The sequence below is a fragment of the Agelaius phoeniceus genome, chromosome 3, assembly GCF_051311805.1.
Source record: "Agelaius phoeniceus isolate bAgePho1 chromosome 3, bAgePho1.hap1, whole genome shotgun sequence".
NCBI lineage: Eukaryota > Metazoa > Chordata > Aves > Passeriformes > Icteridae > Agelaius > Agelaius phoeniceus.
Window position 1 is genome coordinate 7,156,066 of NC_135267.1, and position 26,810 is coordinate 7,182,875.

At 39.2% G+C, this 26,810-nt stretch overlaps 1 protein-coding gene across 1 annotated transcript in view; it reads right to left on the reverse strand.

The window, feature by feature from the left end:
• CRYBG1 (crystallin beta-gamma domain containing 1) overlaps positions 1-26,810 on the reverse strand; it is a 97,952-nt gene that overhangs the window by 50,375 nt on the left and 20,767 nt on the right. Inside the window, exon 2 of the mRNA XM_077176523.1 lies at positions 15,815-15,944. Coding sequence (XP_077032638.1) covers positions 15,815-15,944 — 130 coding nt within the window. The remainder of the gene's footprint in view (positions 1-15,814; positions 15,945-26,810) is intronic.

Here is a 26,810-nt window from a genome sequence, read left to right on the forward strand (position 1 = left end):
GATGGGGTTTAAAAAGGGAATAAAAGAGAGTGTTGTTTGCCTTACCATGATGATGATAATTCTTTCTGCTGTTTACAGAAGAATAAACAAACTATCGTGTGTGAGATGCAGTCCTGTGTGTCAGTAACCAAACCCTTTTTCTTAGCAATCCTCCCACGCTTTAACCCCTTCTTTCTTCTGGCAGCACTCAGGTAAAAACAAGCAAAAAAAAAAAAGGAAGTAGTATCTGACTTGAGCCTTTCCAACTGATAAGTCATTTGGCAGACAAATTAGAACTATGAAAGGGGCTCAATTAGAGGATAGGAGAAAGAACTGCAGAAGGGTGGCAGCAAGTCCTTCAGTAAGCAGCTCTACAGAAGCAGAGAACATGTTGCAAAGAACTACAAAGTTAGTGTTGGGCAAACGCCTTACGTGTATTAATTAATGTGCAATACCAGAGCACAGATATGCAACAGTAGGGGAAAATATACCACACACGTTGGTTCTCACAGACCTGATTATTGTTTTCTGATCCAAATTTAGGATGGCTAAAGAAAAAAAAAAATCACTTGTGTCTTTATGCAGAAAGTGACTGATTTATGTTGGCATCCTTGGTTCTTCACCTTCCTAGGTTGGTATCTTAAATCTGTATTTTTTGAGTTATTAGTGGTAAAATGGTACTATAAAGGGACTTGAAAAAGCAGAAAAGAACTAGCACCAAAAGCAGGAGCAGGGATTATTCAACAATGAATAACTGAGAGAATATTTAAACTCTCCTGAACCTGAAAGACATCCAGAAAAAATTTATATGCAAAAAAAATCATATTAACATAAATTATTGCACTTGAAACTCTTTGTGTTTCAGTACAAGAGAAAGTGAGGAAGTTTGATATGAATTAGCCTCACATCTTCACTCTCATGATTTTGAATCTTGCTGTTGGGCCAGAGCTGTATCACTAGATAATCTTCTTAGTGTAAATATTCATCAAAACTATCTCTTTCAAAGTAAAGAGTGGAAATAAACATGTGTATGTTTTGTTCTAAGAGATAGGAACTTGAAAGTACTTTTTCTGTTAAGCAATAAAGGATAAATAGCAAAAGCATTTTGGAGAAGAAGAGAGTGGCTTGGAGTTAAAATTAAGTCCCCCCTAATCAGAAGCCACAACTAACAAATGTAACCCCTTTCCTTTTTTCATTTCTGAATGCAATTCACAGTGATAAAGAACCTATTTCATCAGTGGTTTTGATTTAGCAGGTCTCTCCCTGCTATGCTTGTAGGTCTCCTGTTTTGTGAGAGTGTACAGTGTCCTGTCACTAACTCTAAATGGTCTGCACTGATTAGTATAGATTTAACATAAATTGTCTAATTTAGCTTACTGCAACACTTACTTCTTTTAGATGAAGTATTTGTACATAGAGATAAGAAATATGATTCCTTTTCTGCAAACTTAGGAGTATCTGTACCACAGACGGAGCAATCAGTCTCTGGAAATCAGCTCTTTCTTAGGCACCATCAATCTTCATCTCTTCCCCATGCTTTCACAAAAAACTGCTGCTGTCAACAGGAGCTCAAGCAGCCTGGAAAGTCTATGGCACTTGAAAAAGTCTTGCAGCATTACATTAAATGATTATAGGGCAAAAAGGAAATAATCTTGCAGAGCCACATATATTATCAGTCTCTGCCAAAGAGGGCACTGATGTGGCTGCTCTGTGCTGGTTAACTGAGCTGGCTTTTCCTGGGCATCTCTACATGACACTGCACCTGGCCTTACCTTGAGTCCTGTGTATATTTTTGGGTGCCACAACGTAACAAGGACATTAAGCTGTTAGAAAGCTTCCAAAGGAAGGTTACAAAAATGGTGAAGGATCTTGAGGAGAAGCTGTATGAGGAGTGGCTGAGGTCACTTGGCTTGTTCAGCCTGGAGGAGACTGAGGGGAGACCCACTGCAGTCTAAACTTCCTCATGAGGGCAAGAGGAGGGGCAGGCACTGATCTCTTCTCTGTGGTGCCCAGTGACAGAGCCAGAGGGAATGGCCTGAAGTTGTGTCAGGGGTGGTTTAGGTTTGACATCAGGAAAAGGTGCTTCACCCAGAGGATGGCTGGGCACAGGAATAGGCTCCCCAGGGAAGTGGTCACAGCACCAGCCTGACAGGGTTCAAGAAATGTTTGGACAATGCTCTCGGGCACATGGTGTGACTCTTGGGGTGTCCTGTGCATGGCCAGGAGTTGGACTTTGCCCTTCCAACTCAGGATATTCTATGATTTTATGTAGCTCAAGAGTGAGGCAGAATTTCTAATACACTCCTGTGCCCAGTGTTTCCTTTTAGCTGGCTGTAAGTGCTCAGCAGAGGAAGGTTATAGATTGTCTCACAGTACTAGGTAGGAAACCTAGGTCTCACCTGCAGTTCTAATTCAGTCTAGGGAACAGATGCCCAGGAGTTAGTTAACTAAAGCACCAAAGTGTCCTTCAGCAGCTCTAGCTCTAGATACCTAAAAGTAACTCATGACGTAATTTGAAATTTATAAAATCGGAGATTTTTTCCTTGGGTAGCAGATAGTCTGAAACTATAAATGGAAAACTAAAAGCCTTTTGCTAGCAACATGGGGACTTTGCCCAGGTCAGACACAGTAGAATATAGGCTGTCACAGAGCAAGAGGCAGAAAGCCATCCTTGTGAGCACTGTGTTACTAAGATGAGGCTGTTAAGATGTGAAAGAATAAAGACAGTAAACAAACTGCAAATCGGACTGCTAATTTGATCAAAGCCAAATTTCATAATCAACAAAGTGAACTACATGTTTAACATGCTGGCTTTGGATAGCTGATGTGATGGTCCTGTGACAGAAAAAAATAATGTATGGTTCTGACTCTGAAAACTACTTAGCAGAATGAAAAATGGCAATACTTAATCAAATTGTATTTAAATATGAAATTAATGTAGTCTCTCTTCTCCACAGAAGCTCTCATTAAACAGATTAAAATCATGTGATGTAAATCCTATTACACCTCATACCAGGGTATCATTTGGTACCTTTCAACTGAAATGTGTCTCAAGTCAGCCCCCCAATACTGAGGTGCCCAACATAGCAGCTGTTTTGGAAAATTTGGGTTTGATAGCCTGTGAGCTTCAAAAAGCCCTTTTATGAAATGTATAAAGTGTTTACACTCCTTGATAACTTCTTTGATGTACAGATTTTCCATCATTTACAAATGAAGAGTTTTAAGCACAAGGAACTATTATTACTAAAATATCTTATTCTGACTTCATAAAAATCAGCTGGATACCTCATTTTACATCTGAATTACAATACTATAACTTAGCATTTATTCCAAATAACAGCGTACACCTAAGGCTTCCGGAATTCATTAAAATTATTTCTCATAATAATTATTACAGAGAAGTGCCTCAATATTGGTTAGAATAAACTTTATGAAACCAGTATGAAGAAAATGGGAATGGCTCCAAACCCACTGGTTCCCTATAGTGTTGTGGGCAAAAATGTAAATTAAGTGGAATAGTCCTTCCAACTCTTTGCCTATAATCCCACAATTACTTCCATATCGCAATATTCTCCATTAAGCAAGAGAAACTTCTAAGAGGAAATGTTCTCATGAAATGCATTTTTATTCTTAGGTGTGTTTATTTTAGGCTCCAAACAGAACTAATTAATGCAGAAAGCTTTAAAATAAACAAAGCATCAGTCTAGAAAACAGATACATTATTACTTATGAAGAAAAAAGGGAGATACATGTTTTCCTGCTATTACATATTAATTACTACAGTCATGCTGCATTATGCTACTGTGCACTTCAACTGCTAAATGTTAGCTACTAAAGAGATACAACTACAACAGCATTTAAATTGCACTACTATTATTGGTGGATAATTGGATGAAAATTCTAATTTCTACTTGGTATTAAAAAACCCACATCATGTCTTACCTCTAAAAATATATTTTGTGGATGAACAATAATGCAAGAGGGAATTAGATTAAACTGGTTGAAACTGTACAGTTCAGAAACACCGAGATTTCCAGGAAATGTCAAGGAATACAGAGAGTTATTGATTCTGCACTTAAATTTCTGAAGCTGTTAGTTTGGATATAGGCCAATGCAACATACTCCACGATTGGCTTTGGTATCTGTGGCTCAGAACAACACATTTGATAAAGGTAATTTTAAAGCTAACCCTTCAAAAAGCATCATAACTAACCATAGTTTTAGCTACAACAGTTCTAGTGTTGGGCTCAAAGTATTTTAGATACTTTCTAAATAAATTACAGCAAAACCACGCCATTAGCAACTCCTGGAGTCCCCTTTGCACAAAGTCACTCCATTATTTGCTGGTGCTTTGGAATGCAGGAGGGAGGTGGTTGGCGACCATTAAAACCTGGTAGACAACCAGAGTTTCCTGTATGCGGAAGGCAGGCATGAGTCTTCTCCCCTGCTCCTAATCTACCACTTCCCTCCCACGCCTTCTTGGCACCTGTTGGGAAAGGCTGGGAATACAAATCTCTCCTACTCTGTAGGGTTTTTCTCTAGCTATCTACCCTTTTCCTCTGCAGGTGACTCCATAATTTTTCTCTTCTGCAGCCCAGGCTTTCCCAGCCGGCCACATGGTGAACCTGACAAAGCTTTTCAGTTTCCCAGCTGTGCACAAGGCTCTGAACAGCAGCCAGCAACAAGCAGGGGAAGCTTCTCTTTTGCTTGGCAGATACTTGGGGGAAAACCCTCACAAACTGTCTACACATCTCCCATGTTTGGAAAGTGGGAGTCTTTTTCAGGTCCTAGAGTCAGAAATTTATCTAATAAAAACTGACACACCAGACAAAAAAAAGATACCCTTCGTGTTTCCAGAAGCAAAACCATCAAAACTTCCCTGGAGAAGAGGGAGGGGAAATATCCAGAATTACCTCTGATGAGCCTTTTAAAATCACAAATTTCTCCAGAGGAAACATTAAAAAACTAAACAGATCTTCATGTTCTTTTTATCCGAACTCTGGTTGCTAAACATTTATGGTACAGTTGGTCAGATTTTTAGACTTTTCAAAAGCTTAACTTTTTAATCTCTGTTTTCCTCTGAGACAATTATTCTCTTTTGTTTCATTTTGGTTTTTTTTTTTTAAGCAAATATTCCCTCCTAGAAAGCAAAATGGTAAAAGGAAAAAAACCAAAAAAAAAGGGAGAGGAGAATTGTAGAGACAGGAGAGGAAAAGAAGATAAATTTTCATTTGCACGTCATAACATATGATTCAGAGGAAATTAAGATGTCAAACTTCCATCATAAAAAACAAAGTCTGAAGCAGTCCAGACACAACACAACAGAAGTCTGTACTAGAAAACATTACATTCTATTTAAATCTTTAGATAGTATTTGTAACCACAACAAACTGAAAACTTATCTGGTGAAATGTTACCCCTCTGTGATTTTGAAAATGATATGAACAACACTAGTTTGTAGGAATGGTAGATTTCTTTTACAATCTCCAAATCTTATTGAAACAGTAGGCAGTTTGGTTTTTTAAATGGGTCATGCTTTGCTTTTGCAGATATTGAGCCATGGCAGGTTGAGTGCTTGTTTTAAAGAGGTAAGTGAAGAAGCATTCCAGCTTATTCACTCTAATTCAGTTCTTGAGACAATAAAACCAGAAAGATGAAGTTTTTCATGACTACCCTCTTCAAACCCATTATTACACTGTAGCTGGCACTACAGAGCAATAAATTACACATATATGTATGCATACACACATTCCTAATTGTCACATACAGCTTAAAAAGTGGCAAAAGCCTGGTCAGGAGGAATGGACTATTAGCACAAGCTGTGTGTTGCAACCTCCTCAGATCTGAGGGTGCTCAGGTGTACTGTGAGCCACCTGGTCACGTAGCATGGCAAAATGTGGAGGGCCACACCCAAGGAGAGAGCAGAGCTAGCTGCCAAGGTCCTGAAAACCATTCCAGCACATTGCACAGGTGTGGAAATGGTACAAGAAAAGCACGATGCAGGACAAATCCTCAGCTCTCCAGACTGCAGATCACTGCACAGCCCAGCATGGAGGCCAGCAACAAATCCCTGGGGATTCAAAGAGCAACTTCACAGGACTTTACTCACCAAGGGAAAGAGAAGGGAGGAGTATACCCTTGGGAAGAAAGCAGTAAAGTGCAGGCTGTCATCCTAAGGAAAAGTTACATACTAGCATAAGTAACACCTGTGAAATGTTGAAATGCCATGTAGCTGCGTGTTTGGCACGATGATACACAGAGGCGGGGCAGATAAAGGATGGTCACCGATAATACCAGACTGCCTGGTGCACACTCCCATGTCACCATTACCACAGGCATTTTGTACTGTCAATGCTTGATCATTGATGACAGACCTCCTAAACAATTTGCAATGCATGAAGGGTTCATTGCCTTCCCTGGGCAATACCACACTGAGTATGTGGCTGTCCACATTATCTCACTCGTGCAAAGTGCAGACGTGTGCTGGTTTGATAGACCTTTTATTTTGTCCCTGCCTGGGAGACTGTAGTTTATTCAGCAGCCCAGCCCTGAAGACCTCAGCACTATCACATTGCAGGACAACTGCTCACATGACTTTAGGCCATCATTAATCCTCTCTAAAGGAAACACATTTTCATCCACCGCTTCCACTAAATTTGTTCACAATATTACATGGAGCGTGCAATAACTCAGATGAAATTCAATTCCAAACAGAGCTGAACATGAATACTATTCAGGATTTAGATCCAATGTAGAGTTGAACGTAACCTTTTTATACTTCACCTGCATCAAGGTCAATGTATTGAATTGCTTGGAAGGACAATTGTCCAAGTGACAGCTGTCTTAAGTTGCCAGCCAAGAATAAATACATGCAAATTGTCTGATACAAGTTCAAGTTTGTTTGGGTGTTTTTAACTATATATAAAACCCCAACAATCTCCTCAATAAACTTTGTGACTACTTGGAAGGTGCCTATCAGAGTAAGAATTTACTGCTATCCCCACCTTCAAATATATTCTAAAGGGGTGAAACCTTCTTGACTCAGTACATCCACTGCCATCTTGAATGCCAAAGTATTACACTACAACATAGATTCCTCCTGCACCAATATTCCAGGACCTATGTTCCTTCTACAAAAATGATACATAACTCCATGCCATCTTCCCTCCTGTGTTTTCCCCTTCTCTAAGGCCCATGTTCATTGTCAGCTGTAGTCCTGTACACCTATCATCAGCCACAGCTTAGATGCTCCCCTATTAATCTCACCAAAAAGCAGCAGAAATATAAGAGATGTTTTCAAGGTCTCTCTGAGCTGGCCATAATAATGGGACATAACCTAACCTAGATGGTATTTTTAGGAAATAAGAGAGTTGGTGTCTTAGCCATATTGGAAACAGCAAAATGAAAACCTTTGTAAGTTAATACTGAAGTGAATTTGTGGTTCAAATGGGGATAAGAGGAATAATGAGCTGGGAATATGGAAAAAAAGTTAACCGACAAGGAAATTGCCATGATGCCATCAGTCTAGTCAGCAGCACAGTATTTTATTAAGCAGAGAAGTAATTTTGTTGAGCAATACTCAGAGAGCTTTTGTCATGGATAGTTGAGAACCTTTCTTGTGCTGTAATTAGCCATAGATTTCCAGACTTTTTGGAAGACAAGAGGATGAGCATGTCTTCAGCAGGCTAAAGCCAAATCACAATAATCAGATAGTTTTCTAGTGGACCTGATGCCCAAGCTTTTTGACATCTTGACTTCTCAGAATTTTGGCTCTCTGCCTACACTGTGAGTATGACACCGCATGTATAACAAGTTGCTTGATTCTTCTGTCTTCACTATTAGGAAACATGGCTGAGTTGAGGACACCTGTTATCTTTCTCTGTTAAAGAATCATATCTTTGTATCCAGAGAATCTCTGCTGCAGTGTTATGAATGCTTGCTGTGTCCTGGGAAACCTGGGCAGAATGATGCTTGACCAAAGGTTTGTATCATTATGGATACTCTAAACTAAGGAATCCTTAATTCTGTTGTGTCTCAGATCAATCATGTTAGAAGGGCAATTCTACTATGAATGACTTAATCTTTTAGGGATGCAAATATCAGAATTGTAGTTCTTTAAGCAGAGACATAGAATAAACCTGACTTACAGCAGAATCCTAGAAAAGCACAAACCTTTTATTATGTAACTCAAAGCATTTAAAATACAGAAACTGCTTATTCAGTCTTCTGAACACTCCTACTTGAATTTTTGGGTTAGCTTTCTTTCCTATCTGCTGTGAATTTAATCTCTTAATGATTAATTGTTCTTGATTTGTGGTTTTAGCTTGCTTGTGTGCCATCTTTTTGATCTCTCCTCTCTGGCCTTCCTCTTGTCCCCTCTTCCCTCTTCCTATCGAGTCCTTAACAAAGAGCAGACACAGGCAAAGCAATGGATGTGCAATTATCACAGCCCAAAAGCGAATAGGCTTGATGTACACTAATTCCTATCACATTTTTCTTTATTATTTTCCATAAAACCAGACATGGTATCTAGGTTCTATCAGTGCAATAAGCCTCACCAGTGCTGACTTAAAACTGCAGCTGGCTGCCCAAGTGTCCTGATTCAGCATTCCTACAGGTACAACAGCACCTGTGCAGTATTAAAAGTAATATAAGGGCTCTGCTACTTCTATATTTTTAAGTATTAATGTTGAGAAAGGTCTATGTCAAAAGACAGTACCATGTGTTATTAAAACTGAAAGAATTAACAAAAGTGAAGTTCAGTCCTCCAGTCTTAGTGCTGTTCCTTAGGAAGAGCTCCCCTACGTGTGGGTTCTTTCTTGCAGGTGGTATTAAAAAGATTATCTGAACATGCTGGGGTTAATTTTGCTTTGTTTCCATGATCCTGATCACCCCTTTCAGTTAAATATACTTATGGTAGTCAACACTGCCAGTATGTCCCTGTAGACCATGTTCCTAAATATTCTCTCTGCAGAAAAAGCTTTGATAGAAGTTATATTCAAATTATTCCCCCTGTGCTTTGTGGGTTTTAACATTTGCCATGCCATTTCAGTTTACTGGTTTGTGACACTACTCACCAAACACTGTGGACAAGTAAATTAATATACAGTGGCTTTTTGGAACACAAGTGTTTGTGGGAGACATCACTGTGACTTAAATTGTCAGCATTTAAATTCTGTCCCAGTTCTGCATTTCCTGGCTTCCATAATGATTTCAGTACTCTGTAAATTATGTTTTTTCTTAATGTTTATGGTGATGTTGTGTTTTTAATTATGAATTGCATACTTATCAACGAAATAAATCTGAAAAAATACTTCTGTATTAATTATCTCAGATCATGACTCAGAGCTAAACATCTTAAAAAGCTCTAAAAGTTTAAGGGACAGAGCAAATTAAATATTTGTTAAGTGTAAAAATACTTTGTCAATCCTATAAGAAATACTGGCATCACCAGGGCAAAATGAAGCATTCTTTTTCCCTTCCCACATTTCTCCACCCTACTCAACTGGTTTGGTTTGAGAATTTGATTACTTCCCCCCCATGAATTTCAAAGTAAAGACTTCAGTGTTCTACTCCTATTAACATCACTTTCTTGTCCAAATCACATCATGGTTGCAGCCCAGGAATAGGAACAAATTGCATTGAAAGGATAATAAGGAATTACTGTGCTGGTCAGCACTACAGCATCCTATTAAAAGCCATACAGACAAGGAATAATGTAGCTGTTCTGGGTGTTGTCAAAGAACTCTCATGTAATCCATGCTTCACCACATCTGTTCTTTTTCCATCCTCTCTATATACTGTTTTCTTCAACTGATACAAATACATCAGGACAGCAATCCCAAAGCCGTGGCTTATGAATAATATCCCCAAAAAATTTCTTAAGTTCATATCTACATTTAAATATATACCCACACATACATATCTGTATATGTTTATAAATAAAAATTTAAATAAAATTACTGCATATATTTTAGCCTATAAAATATTTATTGCTGTTTTTTTGATTGATTTAAATGAAAGAAATGTATTTATTCAGATTTCCCATAAATTAGTGAACCTGAGGCACATCACATGCAGGTAACTCTCACAAGCAGACCTGTCTACATAAAGAACTTAAAAGTTATACTTTAAATTTAAAATGTGGGAAGCTACTCTCTCCTCTGCAGGGATGATAGTGGGGAGCAACACGATTAAAACGTAGCCCCAGCAGAGTGAGCACAAATATGAGTAACTGAAAAGGAAGTAAGTGAATGCCAGCTTTGTGTAGGGATTATCAAGGGATTTTGAATCTATATGTCTATTAGCAAGGGAGAATTCCGAGTAGAAAAAAAAAATAAAAAGGAAAAAAAGAAATAAAAAAGGAAGAAAATTATTCAACTGGTTAAGCCTGGGAGGGAGGTGGAAAGTGTGACCATTATTTCAGGGAAACAAGTTACACTTGGGGAAGGATGGTGGCTGGAACCACTTGGTAGCAAATGACCTCTCTGCAGTGAACACGCACTCTCAGAGAGGTGCACAACCACCCTGAGTGCCCTTGCCATATTTCCCACACAAGGAATAACAGCAATTTTACCAGTAATTTTATAACACAACAGTTACATCAAAGAAGAGGAAAAAAAAAAAAAAAGAAAAAGAAAAAAAAGTTGAGCATAAGTGTAGTTAAGCACATAGAAACTCTAGCAAGAATCCAGACATGCAGCACAGCACCGAGCAGGATTTTTTCCCTGTCTTTTTCCAGGTAACACAATAAAAATTTGTCCTGCTGCAACATTTAATTATCTGGAAAGATATAACATTCCAAACAGCTGAGGGAGGAACTATCTAGATTGTAAAAGAAAACAAAACAAAGCCAAGGAGAAACCCAACCCCCTGCCTCACCTAGCCTCTCTTAGGTGACTGCTTTCCTCTAACTCCCCTTCACCTCAAAAGAAAAAGATGCTACAGTGTCATATAATTTCCCCCCTTTTCTCCCTTCAGTCTTTGCACAAGGCAGGTTTGTGTTCTCTTGAAATTGTGGGGTTTTTTCTCCTTTGAGAAAACCAGCACCAGCAAATATTGTCAGCCCCTGCATGACTCTTGTTGTAGGACCTTGGCTACCAGGTTTTGTTTAGCTTTCTGATTCCAAGCTGGAGAAGGAGGCCTTCTCTCCTTTCGGTCTCAAATTCTGGGAGGAGATTGGTTAACCACTGAAAGGCCTTATCTATTAAAAATTGGGGTGAACCTTAAGGCAACAACTTGTTCTCCTGTGGACAGGTTCCTCTCACCTATCCATGAACTGATAATTTTGTTGTCTGTTACTTTGGAAAGTAACTCACCTGCTTTTTCACTTACTTGGTATGGAAGTTTATCAACTGACAGTATAAAATGCTTTCTTTCTACCATTTAAACATAACTCTGGGAGGTAATTTAGTAACCCCATGGATCCCAAACAGACTTTAGGTTTTGTTGTTTCTTGAGAAAACAAACCGCTGTAAGAAAAAGCAGTATGACGAGCTAGGCTGAACGTCTTGCTAACATTTCTTCAAGCAAGGCAGACAAAAATTAAAGAAGCAGATGAGGAATCCTAACATGAAAATATCTTAGACCTTGATGAACTATCATCTTGAAAGATGAGTTACAAGAGCAGGAGGAATTAGGGATCTGCATATCTGCTGTCTCAGGAATATGGCAAAGGCAGTGATAGAATAAACTCATTTAATCCAGTAATTTGACACAGAATCAAAATGGGCTTCCATAGCCACACCTGGGTGTTAGAAGTACTCCACCCAGTTTCCTTCAATGAATATTCATGTCACAGAACTGAATCTTAGTGTGAAAGGCAGTGGCTGTGTTCAGGTAGCAAGTAGGTGTGAGAACTCTTATCTAGATGAAGAATCCTGAGAAACCTTTGGACAGGTCCCTGGTTATAAATCTGAAAATATGACTAATCAACACCTGAATATAAGAGCAGAGACAGCATTAGAGCACACAGATGTGACTTAGAAAAAAAGATGTTGAAACCTAAGTATCTCACATGGAATTTTGAAGTCTAGATTTTTCTGTTTGTTATTCCTAATGCAGAGGAAATATATAAATAATGAAGCAATACAAACTCTATTTTCATTCACTCATTTTACTATCAGCAGAAGCCAATCTAAATTTGAAATTGTTCTCTAGGGGAATAAATGCCTTTCAGTGTAACTATACAGAAGCCTATCAGCTTAACATGTGTTTGTCTTTAACTACATAATTTAATGTCATTTGAGTTTGCCATAGCAGAGGTAGGATCTTCACCCTTGGTATCTGTATTTTGTCCCTGCTGAAGCTGCATGATTGCAAAACACACATTTCATCCATGATTTGGTTCTCAAATTGAATTATTATTTATCCAAAGAGAATGAAATGAGCCAAACATTCAGGAAGTTGTTTCTTCATTCATAGTGAGAACACTGGCCACATTGTTTTATTAATAAGTCTAAAAGATATAAAAACAGATCATAAAATCATAGCCACAGCTATCTACTTCATGCAGTGTAGAGTATATCACAGCTCAGGCAATCCTCAATGTGAATTCACACAGACATTGTAGATATAAACAGGAATCTAAGAAAGCCATGCTCCCTTCACTTGCAAACAAACTCAAGTGAAATGCTCCAAATGCACCTATTTAGCTTCAATTAGCAAAACTGGAAAATGTAACCAGTGATGTAATGCATTATTTGGGAAAAGGAATAAGCTGAGTTTTAGAATCTAGAAATAGTGTATTTCATGGATCTGACATCTAGAAATTATTTCTGAGGACTTTTTAATATTTAATAATGTACTATCAAAAGTCTATTTGCCAAAATACCAGAGGAAAACCAGCTAATCTTCAATTTCATGAAACAAATGTTTTGCACATTAAATAGCAAAGGACTAGAAAAGTCAAGAATCAAACAGAATCACAGAATATTCTGAGTTAGAAGGGACTCAAAAGGATAATCGAGTCCAACTTTTAAGTGAATGGCCTATAAGGGGATCAAACCCAAAAATGAAATATATACTCAAATTTATATGTTTTTTTATTTCTCATAGATCCAGTTACCTCCAGTGACTTAATAAACATATGCAATTTGTATTTTTATAGGAGCACTCTGAATCTCTCTTTCACTGTTACATAACTGACAATTTTTGTTGTTCCAATCAGAAGCATACAATAAACAAAATTATAGATTCCAGAAGGCCATGCAAAGGAAAAGAAAGTGGAAATCTGTACAGAACCAGAAGAATGTCTGAATCAACACCAGAAATATTTGATGAGAAAGAAATATTGTTACAGAAGGATACCTCTCTTTTCCTAAGAAAAAAGGATGTAGTGAAAAGAAGTATTTTTGCCATATAATTTGGGCAACACAACATTTACTCATTGATTGGTACTATCAAGCAAGTGATCTTAAACAATTTTTAATATCCTGCTGTTTTACTATCGCTTTGGAAGTCAAACAAAAAGAAAGAGAAACAAAGTTGCACTTGAGCATGGAGAACAGTTGCTGTGAAGTGCAGGAAGAGGCGACATGAAGATTTGTTAAACAATCCTGGAAGAAGATGAAAAGGGAAAACCAGGGTACACTAAGATAGAAGTTTATTACAGACTAGCTTTTTGGGTGGAGAGAAGTTGTGTTTTTTGATCATACAAGGGAAGCATCCAAAAGGAGAAAACCTGACGGTTTTAATTACTTCTTGAAATTAATTTTTTTTTTCTGTTGAAAAATAAATACAAGAAGGAGACAGTCCAACAAGTTCTTGGAATACGCTGGGGACAGCTTTTTCTTTAGAAGGTAAAGAAAACCATTAAGGGAGTGGCTATTTTAGATCTTCTGCTGACTAGTAGGGCACGAACTGGCTGAGAGTGAAAGGCAATCTAGGTGAAAGTGAACACCATCATTTAATAGTCACTACCACAAAAAAGGAAAGAAGCAAAATCAAGTTACTTTTTTTTGCCCAGAAAACAAAACTAAAGTTTTGTGAGCTCCAAAGACTGATAAGCAAGATTTTGTAGGAAGACTGTTTAATTAACAAAAGAATGTAGGAGAGCTTGTCTTAGTCATTGCTGGAGTCAGTTCTTAATTACCCAAGGTAAAGGGAATAATATGAATTAGGCAAAAACAGAGGATAAAACAAATTAGTCTGGGTACATTATTCTGCAAGACTCTACTCAGTACATTTACCTTTGAAAGGCTTATGAGCAGATTTCCATAGAAAGAACAGCAACAGAGAGGAGCCTGATGCAAACAGCTTGTTTGCTAATCCACCATTTTCTACCACTCTCCCACAAGAAATGCTGAGGGAAGGCAGGGCTTCCTTAAATCCCAATCCCCATAAACCATCTGTCATCAGCAGGTGACTGTGTTATTACACATATTAGGAGATTATCCCAATACAAAAGAAACTGCTGAATTCACACACACACACACGAACACCCCCCAGGCAATTTCCTTGATTTTTATAATTTATCTAACAATCAGACTTCTGCATTGTACATCAAAGTATAAAATTATGTGGCCTAGTCTCACTCACTTGCAGAAGCTTCATTTAAAAGGCTTTAAATGTTCTTAGTAAAAATGGATTGATTCCAGGTTAGAGAAATGACACCCTAACAGTTTAATTTCGCTGTAAGTATGAACAAATTTTTCCAAAAGAAGAACTAAATGCCAACTCAGAGATTTCTAAGCAACAGCTGAATGCTCCTATTCTTTCCACTGAAAAATATCAAACATCTATTTGCTTTTCTAGAAGTCCCTGGAAGAAACTAATATACAAGACAGCAGTAGGGTGAACAGCAATTTTTTCTGTTAGAAAGCCAATTTCACAGCCAACTCTACTACAATGCAATGTCACCCCAGCACAGTAAATGTGCCATTTTGCTGTTTTGTGAAGAACTGAGATCTTTTTGTAGGATATTTCAACAGTACCAATAGACCTAAGATCCTGAATGAGACCAGAAGGGGTATTTGGGGGTTGTGTTATTCGTGTATTCAGCTAAAGACCAATGAGTCTTTTCCAAATGCAGAAGATAGTAGATGAGATTTGCTACTTAAGAAGACTGAAAAATAAATGTGTTTGTTTTAAAGACAGAATATTTTAAGCCTTCATCAAAAATATTCAGATGAATATTAGTTCCACAACGAAGAAGAAAGAAACTTTTTCAATTACTGGCCTGCTGAGTACTTTTGTTAATGTGGAAAAATAGTATTTCTCTCTCCACGGAAACATTACAATAAAGACAAGAATGGCATTGCACAACTTTGTCTGCAATCTGAAATTAAGTTCTCACATTAGAACAGGAGTAATTAGCATTTTCCCTACCTTGCTTCCATGCAGTAATACTGCTGCCAAGCAAATGAGTAACACTACATGAGCTAAATGAACACTAGAAACAAACGTGTAGCCATTCCTCCTTCTCTGGGAAATAAAACTTACCGAGTGTCCTGGTTTAGGGCAAATTTGGGAGAAAAACAGTACGGGGTAAGTGGGGAACTGTAGAAATGTAGGTGTTGTTCCTTTATTATTTTGGCTTACATATTTTTTATGAACAAAAGGAAAAAGCCATATGGTTTGTGGGAGCATGTGGAAGATCTCCTCGAGCCATTTTCTTTTTTGTCTCTTCATGCCAGCTAAAGTCATTATGTACCTTCCTTATTTCCGTCCATGTTATTAATTTGAAAATTTTCCAGTACTTCAAACACAGGCCTTTTAAAGGAAGATTACAATTATACATTGTGTTAAATTCTGTTTTCAGAGTAGACACCTTCATGATATATGTATGTGTGTTTATCTACGCTTATATAAACACATATATTTTGTTTTCTCCTACCTTTCTAAGTGCTGCTGGTAGTGAGGCAGTAGACATTGATATCGCTGGGAGAGCGTAAGAGTGGGGGCAGATTACTGAGGCTGTTTGGTTCTCCTGAACAGTGCAGCGTCTGCCCGACACATCATAGTACCTGCAAGGAAAGGAAACATGGCTCAGTTCATGCATCCTAGCAAAAAAAAAAAAAAAAAAAATAAAGCCTGAGTCAATGTTTGCTGTATTTCTGATAAAACACTAAGATGTTTTTTCCCGTTCCAGTGGTTCCAGGCTTCTGGTACTTGGAAAGTTTACTGCTTTATTTTAGCTAAACTACTTGCTCCTCTTCTTAGACATTAATTCATCCCACCTGCTTTAGCTCTCTGAAACTAACTTGTCAGCTTTTTCCTGATAATGAAACAACCAAAATCCAAATACAGCACTCAGCAGGATAACCACATCAGAGCCACAAGGCAGAAAAATTAGTTGTCTTATCTCCTGTCACTCCACCTCTTCAGAGACAGCAGATTACAACATTTGGAGTTTACAGCTCCACATTACATCACATATTCCGTTCACTTTCCTTCTGGAAGCTGTCTCAGTAAAGGATCAGTTGAATCCTCAGAACAAGTCACTTTTTGGGAAAGGCTGTCCCAATATACAATCTTTAAAGCAATACATTCATTTTAAGCAAGTCAGTCCTAAAACTTAAGGAACCTAATTTGGTTATGTTTTTTCCATAGCGGTAAATTTCAAATTCTGAATCCAAAGGATGTGAAAAAGTTCACTTAGTCTCCTCTCAAGAGAGAAATAAAATAGTAAAAACTAACCAAGTTTTAAAATCTCTTCCATTTCACTATCTGAAAAGTCGAAGTAGCAAGAATCCAAAATTCTCTGAAGATAGTTTTATTAAAAGGTTGATAAATATAATAGTTTATATATATTTTTGTCCTTTAGATGATTCAACAGTTGGTTAAAATGCAGCTTTTTAAAAATGGTATGTATTTTGATATTTTTACTTCAAAATTGGACTGAATTTTTCATAGGACAATTTAGGTTGGAAGGGACCCCCAAGAGGTCTCTGGTCCAATGTCCTGCCTGAAGTGGGCTCAGCTATGGGAACACACTAGGTTGCTCAGGACTTTACCCAACCAACCCTTGAAAATATGCAAGGGCAGAGACATCACAACCTCTCTGGACAACAGTGAAAATGTTTTCTCTTACATCTAATCTGAATCTCTCCTTTATCAACTTTTCGCTGTTGTCTTGTCTTCCCACCATGCACCACTGTGAAAAGTCTGGGTTCATCTCCATTACCACCCTAAGCTTCCTCCTCTCCAAAATTGAACAAGCCCCAGTTCTCCACCTTCTCTTCACAGGGCAAGTGGAGCCTCACAGGCAACCACCTCACTGTCAACCATCCAATGAACTCACCCCAGTTTGAAACATTGAGAGATCTCTAGGCAGAATAAATACACTCATCAAATATTTTGCTTTCACGGAAAAAAAGAAAGTTTCAAAATGTTATATATACATGTTGTTTTGTTTTGTCCTCAAAATATGCATATTTTCCATTTTGGTTGGAACAAAACTACTTTTTTCCCACAGGCTTCTTTTCCAGACTCATCATATTGTCCCAAATCCAGCTCTGTTTGTACAGCCTTATTTGCAAATTCACTTTTATAACTGACTTTCATATAGAGTTTTCAAAGAGTGAATAAGTGAGCAGAAAAGCCTCAGGCATATTTATAAAGTTGTTCAGTTTATTGCATAATTGTGGTGAAAATGTTTTGACATTTTAACACATATCCCAATAAACATGTGCAATTATTTTGTTTATTTACCTATTTCTAAGGAAGAAACTGCATCACTCTTAATAGCTGGTTACCTTCCCCAGGACATAGCTGACTTTGAGCTGTCCAGCTTGATTTTCATGTTCTGCCTCCCCTGATAGAGCTTGCTTTTGGGGTGGTTCCACACACATTGCATGTGAGAAAATTCAAAAGTCACATTAAAAAGCTGCTCAGGTAGTGCTGAAAGATCCTGTGGCACCCTACCTACCCTGTCCATGGTCAATACTGCTGAAGGGAGTAACAGCAGGCTGGGGACTGTCAACCCCATCGTCCAGAGCAATGGCACAAGTGACATGATATGAAGGCTGACACCTTCAGCCAAGGTGTTTGGCTGAAGTCTGGATAAGAAGTCAGGGTGAGGAGGAAAAAAATAATGGCACACCAAGGGAAGTGGATGGAAGAGCTGTCAACTGTTGAGGTGACACTGACACACTGTAAGAGGCCACCATTTGCCATGGTGCTGCTGGGCTGGTGACAAGCATCTGCACCCCAAGTGATACACAATGGACCTGTGTCAGAAAATAACACATCACTAATGCCAAATGCCAAAAGGGAGCCAGAGGAAGCTCTGGAAGCAAACGCTTCCTAGGTAGGAAGGCAGGATATTTCACCAGGATACCCTTTGTCCTGCTCCAAAGGGGGCTGTGCTGCTCCCCAGGCAAGCCAGCAGCATCCACCTGGGAGGCACCTGCTGGCTCCCATCCACCAATGAAGGCTGGGCCTCCTTGGGGACATCCTCACACCTTGCCCCACATGCCCCCTCCTGATGGCCATCGGTCCCTGAGACCTCAGGGCGCTGGCATGTCTGTGTTGTGGTAGCCAGAAAGCTGCTGCCTTCAGAATGCAGTGAAACAGTACTGATTCTTTCAGGCATCTTTTTTTTTAAAGGACACAATTTCACACCAAAAACCAGAGCTGACAGAAGCAGCCTGGGAGGTTTCAACCCAAAGATGTTGCACTGGAAAACAGCCAGCTCCAGATTTCCAAACAGGTGAGAAAAGGTGCTCTTTGAATTTCTTCACAGTTTGAAGTCTATCCTCCCAACAATCTGCTGACAAGCTGAGCTCACCAGAGCCTCCAAGTTTTACTTTATGGCACTGGGCAGTTTTCCAGGGAAATGCTGCAGTACGCTTCCCGCCCCAAGGCATGGGCACGCACACAAGCTCCTGAGGGCAAGACAGGGTGTGAGGGCACAGGGCTGCACCTCCTCTGCCCCAGCTGCCCAGCCAAATTCTCTCCTTCCAGCCCAGATGCAGAGCAGCTCACCCCAATGCACGGTGGAGAAACTCGCTGTGGGCAAGGGCAGCTGGGGGGACAGTCACCATAGAGAAACTGAGGCACTGTCAACCCACACCCTTGCTTTTCTCACCCAGGCATGTTTGTGTAACCATTCCCACTTGCTCAGAGCCCCGAGGCTCTGGGGGGAGAAGGTGCTTGCAACACACTGAGCATGTTATGAAACCCTCCCAGACATTTTGCTCAGCAGTGACTACAACAGCCCCATGTTACCTCTGCTGCTTCCAGTACAAATCCAAACCATACCCCCCATACCTGCTATCATGAAGAAAATTAACTTTATGCCAGCCAAAACCAGCACACATATTTTCATACAGCTATTAGTTACAGTAATAATTAATTTTACAGTGAAGCAGAGAGAAAGAGGGAGGCCTTGGAAATTATCAAGCTTTTGGAGGGAGGAGGCATGAAAAGGAGGAAGGTAGGTAGGTATATCTGTAGGTATATCCATCTTCTCTTTACCTGATTTAAGCAGAACTACTGACTGGAAAAGGAAACCACCAGATGGGAACTGACCTGGCAGTGCTTTCTCTATGCTGCAGACCACAGTTTGGCCCCATCACTCTTACCTGTCCATGCCTTAATCCTTAGTAGCAACACAATGTTATCTTATTAACTATCTTAACATATTGACTTGAAATATAACAATTGCAAATAATTTTGAAGGGAAATAGCTTGTAGACAAAAATATGTAAAGACAATGTAGGAGCAATGAGCAAACAACTCACTAACAGAAAGAAGAAGAGAGTGGGTTGCCATACATTTTAACCTAGCAGTGCTTACTAAACTAGCATCCTTATAAATTTTACAGGCATGGCTTCCTTCATAATCCATCATATTCAGCCCTGCAATCCATCTCCCATCTGCTGTTTTTCTGCAGTCTGTATCCAGTATATTGTTCTTGCCTATTAATTCCCACTTTTCAATCAACACAGTATGAGATCATTTTTTAAGAGAGAGCATGCATGAGCAAGAGCAACTTGATTACAATGGAAAGATATTTTGTTTGTTTATTCAGATCCTCTACCCAGTCTTCCCCCTCCCACATCATATCAGGACTAGAATTTTTCCCTGGGAGCAGCAAATATCAATTTGATCAGCAAAATGACTGACTAAAGATTTACTGCAAAACACAGAACAATATGAAGAGCAGTAAGGGGCATTTCTCTGGTTCATCCGCCACCTCAGTGCTCGTGGCTATGATAGATGCACCTATGCCAACAAATAATTTACCTCCCTGGTTCATTCCCTGGTCCTGGTGCCCTTGTCAGCTGTACCACACATGCAGCACCGTGGACTCTCTTCTGAAGGAGACCAACTGCTTCTCTCAGAGGAAAAGCCAAGGCTTTTCCAGCTCTGTGGACAGACTGCCCCGAGGATGTCACAGCAAGGATAGGACCAGACCAATAGTGGCTTCTCCTGCCCTCCACCATCCCAACCAGCCTCTTGTCCTCAGACAGCCTCTGTGTGCCCCACGCCCCACAGCATGCAGCATACTTTTGGCATAATGCTATGAAAACACCAGTCTTGCAGGCAGCAAAGCAACCTTCACATTACTTCAAACACTTTGAACTGAAGCCACAAAAATATAATTAGAATCTTAGAGCCATGGGGGCATCGGACCCAGGTCAAATGTTAGGCAGCACAAACACAAACAGTTCACTCCAGAGGCAAAAGAGTTGTGGATGCATCTATAAGGATCACTCCTTGGGGCAGATCCTTTAGCCGTGTAGACTGTTTTAAACAAGGGTTTTTTAATTGTGCATTATTTGAGTTGCTGTTGTTACAACCTTAATATATTTTGAACATTTCAAACAGCCTGCTCTGGGCTGAAGTTTTCCATACAAAGCTACTGCTTGTTATTCTTTCTGTCATCTTTTCCACAGAACCAGTATGTGGACTCTGAACAGTCTGCAGCAAGCTACTTACCACATCTATATCACCTCTTCCCACTGCCTCAGCAATCCCATTTCTGTGTCCCTGGTCATAGAACAGAAGAGCCAACTTCAGCTCTGCTATACAAAGTGGTTGCTATGCTGGGACACCTCTTGCACACACCAACTCACACAGAGTTTCAAGGGGTGGAAATCTGGAGCAGACACACTGCATGTCCTTCTGTTGTGGGAGTGACAGGATGTGTGTGTGTGTGATTTTCATATGGAAACTGAGCATTTCAAACTTCTCCCAGGCCTTGGGACTGATGAATGGCTCAGAGCTCCTCCTTGGGCATGGCACTGAGAAGTGGCAGGCAGGCACACACCCTCTTGTGCCAGCACCCTGCCATCTAATGGCCAGGCCTCAGATTCACAGGTGAATTGAGTTCTACCTTTCTGCCTTCACTATTCTAGATCCTAGAGATAGAAAAGTCTGTTTAAACTACCTTAGGTCACATCTTGTCAGCACAGAAGTATTCCTACCGGCTTACTTCAAGGTGTTTTCTCATATGTCTTAATAACAGGGTTAATACCTCACCTAAAAGTACCCTTTGTTATAGTTACTCCACTCTGCCTTACTAATTCAGCCTAAATCATTCTTTCCTTTGTTTGGCAAATTCACACCATTTAAATACTTGCAGGCTTCAGCTGTATCTCTCACTCAGAACCATTATTTAGCATCATCTTCCCGTTCTGTAAAGGAATTCCCATGCTCTCCTCTCTGCTTCCTTCTGACAAGACCTCTCCAGCAAATCTGTGTCCAGAGCTGCACGCAATGTCCCTGCTCGACTCCCACAAAAAACCACAAAGAGCAGGTCTGCTGCCTCGTTGCTTTGTTCCACGATACATTTGCTCACACAAAGACTGCACAGAGCTTTTCTGAGCCACTCTCACACCACAAACTTGTCGTACTTGTTGTCCACTTCCATTCCTACATGTATTTGTTTTTTTTCTTTCTACCGCCTTCCCAGTACAATATATTAATTTCAGGTTATTAAATGTATTTGTTTGCATTTGGCAGTTTGTTGAAGCTCTGAGCAACTTCATCATGAGATGAAATGGCTCCAAGCTTCTGGCTTTCCTGCACTTCAAACAGCATGCAGCTGGAAATGCTACAGTCATTAGGCCTTCAAAACATGTTTTTCTGAGTGCTAACACAGACACAGTGCTGCTCGGCCAAATCTTTATACAGTGAATCCAAGCAGCTTCTGGTTTCTTATTCCAACTGATCGTCTTCCGTTTTACAAAATCAAAAAGCCCCTCTGTCATAGAAATTACTGCAATTAGTAAATATGTTTAAACTTTTTTAGCACCTCCATTAACTAGGAAAAAATCCAGTAAAGACGCTTCAGAAAGATGGATTATAAAATCCAACTACAAAGTTGAATGATAAGGTTATCTGCTGGATAATCTGGAAATTTAATGAATAATGGAGTTAGCTGCCCAGAAACCTTGCCATTATATAACTAGTTAAAATATTCATGAATAGTAGCATAGAGCTTTACCTATACCAGGTTTCTGCCAGATGCTCATCATCCTTTTACTATTTTGCCTCCTGATGTTCTCAACTATGGAATTAACTGTAATAGATTTAATTTTGTATCTTGCTGTCTTAAATATCTTTGTATCTTAAATATCTTCACAGCAACTCACTTTTTATATCTACAAACCAGGTTAATATCATTCTATATTGATGTTCCTGTGAGGAGATACAACATAAGCTTCAGTTAATACCTACCACAAATAATCACTCCCATCTAGTTGTATTTCTAGCCCTCATTTGCATAGGAAAAATCACAATTTAACAACAAACAAAACTTTGGTTTGGCACAAACTGACAGGAACATGTATGGATCCACTTTCTAAAACCTCATTTCAAAGGAGGAATACATTTTGTCATTTCATCATTTGGAGACTATTCAAATTACTGAAGCTCTTTTTTTATTCTGTAATTTGAAGGCCATTAACAAATTTTGTCAGTTACTAATTTTTGTGAAACTGAACTCCTGTGCTGATAGGGATGTTTAAAAAATCCCCAAACTTAGTACAATATTAATATAAGATGTACTCCTTTAAGTAATTTTTTTCCCTTTTTTTTGGCCTTTTTAAAAATTCATCAGAAAAGTTCATTATTATCATCCAGCCACTGGGTGGCACCTCTACATAGATGCCAGGTGTGCCCCAACAAGCCCATGATGCCTTCAATAACCACTCCATTCCTCCCACAGCCAAGTGTTGACATTACATCAGCTTCATGTACACAGCCATGTTTGGGAGACAGCTAAAGTTGGTTACTAAAAACTGACTTTGTAAAATATTCCTGGAATTTTCTGCTGCAATTTTTGAACTCCTAACTTTTGGGAAAAATGAATCTGTACAGAGAAACCTGTCAGGGGAAACCTGATTCCTTGAATATGTGTAAGTATGGACAACTTTTGATAGCCTATAAAATTGTTTTGACAGTTGTGCCAGAAAAAATATATAATGAACTTTGTTGCTTTGTAGTAATATAAAACAAACCATGTCTAATATTACAGTAGCATCCAGCAAGCCCAAGAAAAGTTCAATTCCAGTTTTGGTGGGCAATGAACTAATAATATCCCTGCCCCTAGGTCAATTGTAACTATGCTGCACTGGACTATCTCAATGAGTGAAAAGCTCATCTTGATATTTATGCTCTGGCCTAGCTTTAAAGCATTGTATAAACAATAATCATCACACTGAGTTACCTAACACAGGTAATATCTCATTTTATATAGTAAGAAACTCAAAGAACCAGATGAAGCAGTTTGACTGAGGAGACAAAAAGCCAGCATCACTCATTTCTTTAAACACATGATGCTTTTCTTCCTTTGTTCATATTGACTCACCATGACTTGAGGAACAGAAACATCATGTTACTGCATCATTTTCCTACTTTCTGTAGCTACATTGGGAGATACAGAAGGGTGTTTACAAATTCAGGGACATGAAAATGCTTTTGAACATCCAGACTCACACTTGCAACATTTCCCCATCAGCTCTTTTATGTAAGTTCAAGCATTGTGGTTCAAAGTGATAGTTGAAAAAAAATCAGCAAGGTTTGTGCTCCTTAGTTTGTTGTGAGCCTGTCATAATCTGCCTTGGACTGAAGTCCAACGTTAGTGGAGACAAAGTGGAACTCAGAGTTAAATCCAATTCATCTGGACAACTCTAAATACAGTGCAATTCGAGCAACAAGTAGGAAAGTCTTTAATTCTTGGGAGGAACCTTTCTGCCCACAAGAAGGGATAAAACAGGTTTGCATACACCAAAATAAGGCTCTCAAGTTCCCACTGTCCAAAGGCAGGAAAGGCTGTGCAAGATGGGCACAGGGCAGCAGGGAGGGAGGGATGCACTGTTACACACACCTGAGTGCTGGGTCTTGTGCTGGGGACACTCTTGTCACAGGGGAATGAATGGCCACAGCTCCAGGCTGCAGCTGGGGACTGCAGCTCACGGGAAGGGCCCCTTCAGCACGAGATCCCAGGAGATTCCATGGCCTTTCAGCAGCCTGACACCCTCCCCTGCACCCACTGGGCCAGGGAGGAGACCCTGGGCAGGTCCCTGAGCCCAGCATGAGGGTGAGCCCCTGGCAGCACAGCCTGAGAGTGAAGAAAGGGCCAAATGAATGAGATGCAACCAGGACTCATGAGGTTTGGCTGGTGCTGCATAAACTCATCCATTTATCTATGCATCAAAATCTTCATAAACCACACCCTGCAATTTCAGCAAAGGAACTCACCTAAAATGAGTTGATTTCATGAGCTAAATTAGCCCACTGTCTAGAACAAAGACAAGCATCAAGTGTGGTACCAGCCATTCCACATTTGCATCAATTATGCTGAGCCCAATTGAAACTCAGACTTTTGGCAACAAGGCACCAAGCCACCGTTTGCTCACAAAATAACACAGCAGCTTACATTCACTGGAGATTGGTGATTACAAATTGCATTAATGTAGATTTATTAAGTCACTTCTGAATATCAACAGTCTAAATACCTAGGTAACCTACAGTTACAAACATGCTGCAGAAAAAAGCAATCATTTTTCTTTTTTAAAGTGGCACTAGAAAGGCACCAATTAAGAATGTAGACTTAGCTTTGTAAATTCAGCTTTGAAAACTGGCCATTAAAATTTTACTGAGCTTTAAGAAGAAAGAAAGAAAGAAAGAACAATTTACTAAAATGATTAAACAACTTCTTTTTGATGTCAGGAATGGAAAATTGAATTGAAATGACAAATTCAGTAAGAACTAGCAGGAAAACATAGAATTATACTTAGACAAGTCAGCTTGTGTAATAGGAGACATTTTTGTTGCTTCCAGACTTAATAATAGACTTTTTTATTTCAGGCTTTAAGTAATTATAACTTTATTGCAAAAGTTATCCCTATGGATTTTCTCATTTGCCTGAAAATGCACATCTGCAGAGATTTCAATATAAATCCTAGATTAATTGCTTTCATTTAAATTCCATGTGTATTTCAATATGGAGTATCTGAGTGAAGCATCATTTCTTAAGAGATGACAATACTGAACCACAATTTATGAGAGTGTTTAATGGGCCAGGTCCATGACTCCCATGTCTTGGAGCAAACAGCCTTCATCTTTTATGTGTATGTACAGTTACATTTATGAAAACAATTTAAAAATGCTTAACACAGACATCTTTTTAGATATTACTTGTAAAAATCTATTCTCATACTTCATATGGCTTTTCTAGTAATGTGTCCAGCAGAAGAAATAGTTCAGGGAAGTCTTGAAAAGTATTAGACCTTTCAACAAGATAACAATAGAGAAGATGAAAAAGCAACTCAAAACTTATATAAATTGCAGTCACAGATGCATCACAGAAAGTGATTTTTGTCCCAAACTCTAGCACAGCACCAATGTAAGATATCATTTCACAGCAGATCCCACAGCCCCACCGATTATCATCAGAGCTCATCATTCTCACATTCCTTTAAATGCCATTAATACAGTTATTTAAATTGTCAAAAGTTGCACATCAAAATAAACACATGGATATGGATGGGTTTTCTACATACCTCCACAGAGTTCAGGCTTTCTGCCAGCTCAAACAGACATCATAACATGGATTTACACAACCAAGAGCTTCTTTGAAGTCATACTGGCTTCTTCAGAAGGACTAGCTTACCGAGTAAATAGCAGCAGAATTCAGGATTCCTTCTGGATACAAGCTCACTGAAGGCAGCCTACCTGCATCTCTGCATCTTTACAGAGCCAGAAGACCACGGGCTTCACCTTCAGAGTTTGTTTTGCTTCACCTTTTGAGGAATGACTTGTCTCCTGACAGTATTTCTGCCTCTTGTCAAATCCATTTACCACTCTCCTTCTCTTTTCCACAGCTACCAAAAGTGATCTTGCAGGCAGTGAGAGAGAAAAAAAGAAAGGATCCAAAGAAGAGAAGAGAGGGGGAAATGAAAAATGAAAATGGGAGGCTCCTGGGAAAGGAGGCGCAGACGAACTAGGGAGAATATTTTTTTAACTGGGACACTGACAGCCCAGTTAATTTTGTGTAAGGCTTTGTTATTTAAAATGATGAACATTTTGTTACAATTCAGTACACTTACTTAATGTTGCTTCCACTCTGTTCATTAACAGCTCTCTTCTGGATTACTAATCTACAAGGCCTTCAACTATTGGTTTTGAACAGCTCATCTTCCAGCCTCAGTGCTTGATCATCCTAGAATGCTTAAATACCTCCCGAACAGGAAACACCTTCATGTTAATTATGTTAAATGTCTGAGCTGGAGCCTGCCAAGCACTTCTGAACACAGTAAACCAGGCAGAGACTTTGTGATGAGTAAAAACAATGTGCTCCTATAACAGAATCATTATGCGTAAAGAAAATTCCTCAGAAAAAACTAAATAAGGTTTTAACTTTGAGGAAGCTGCTT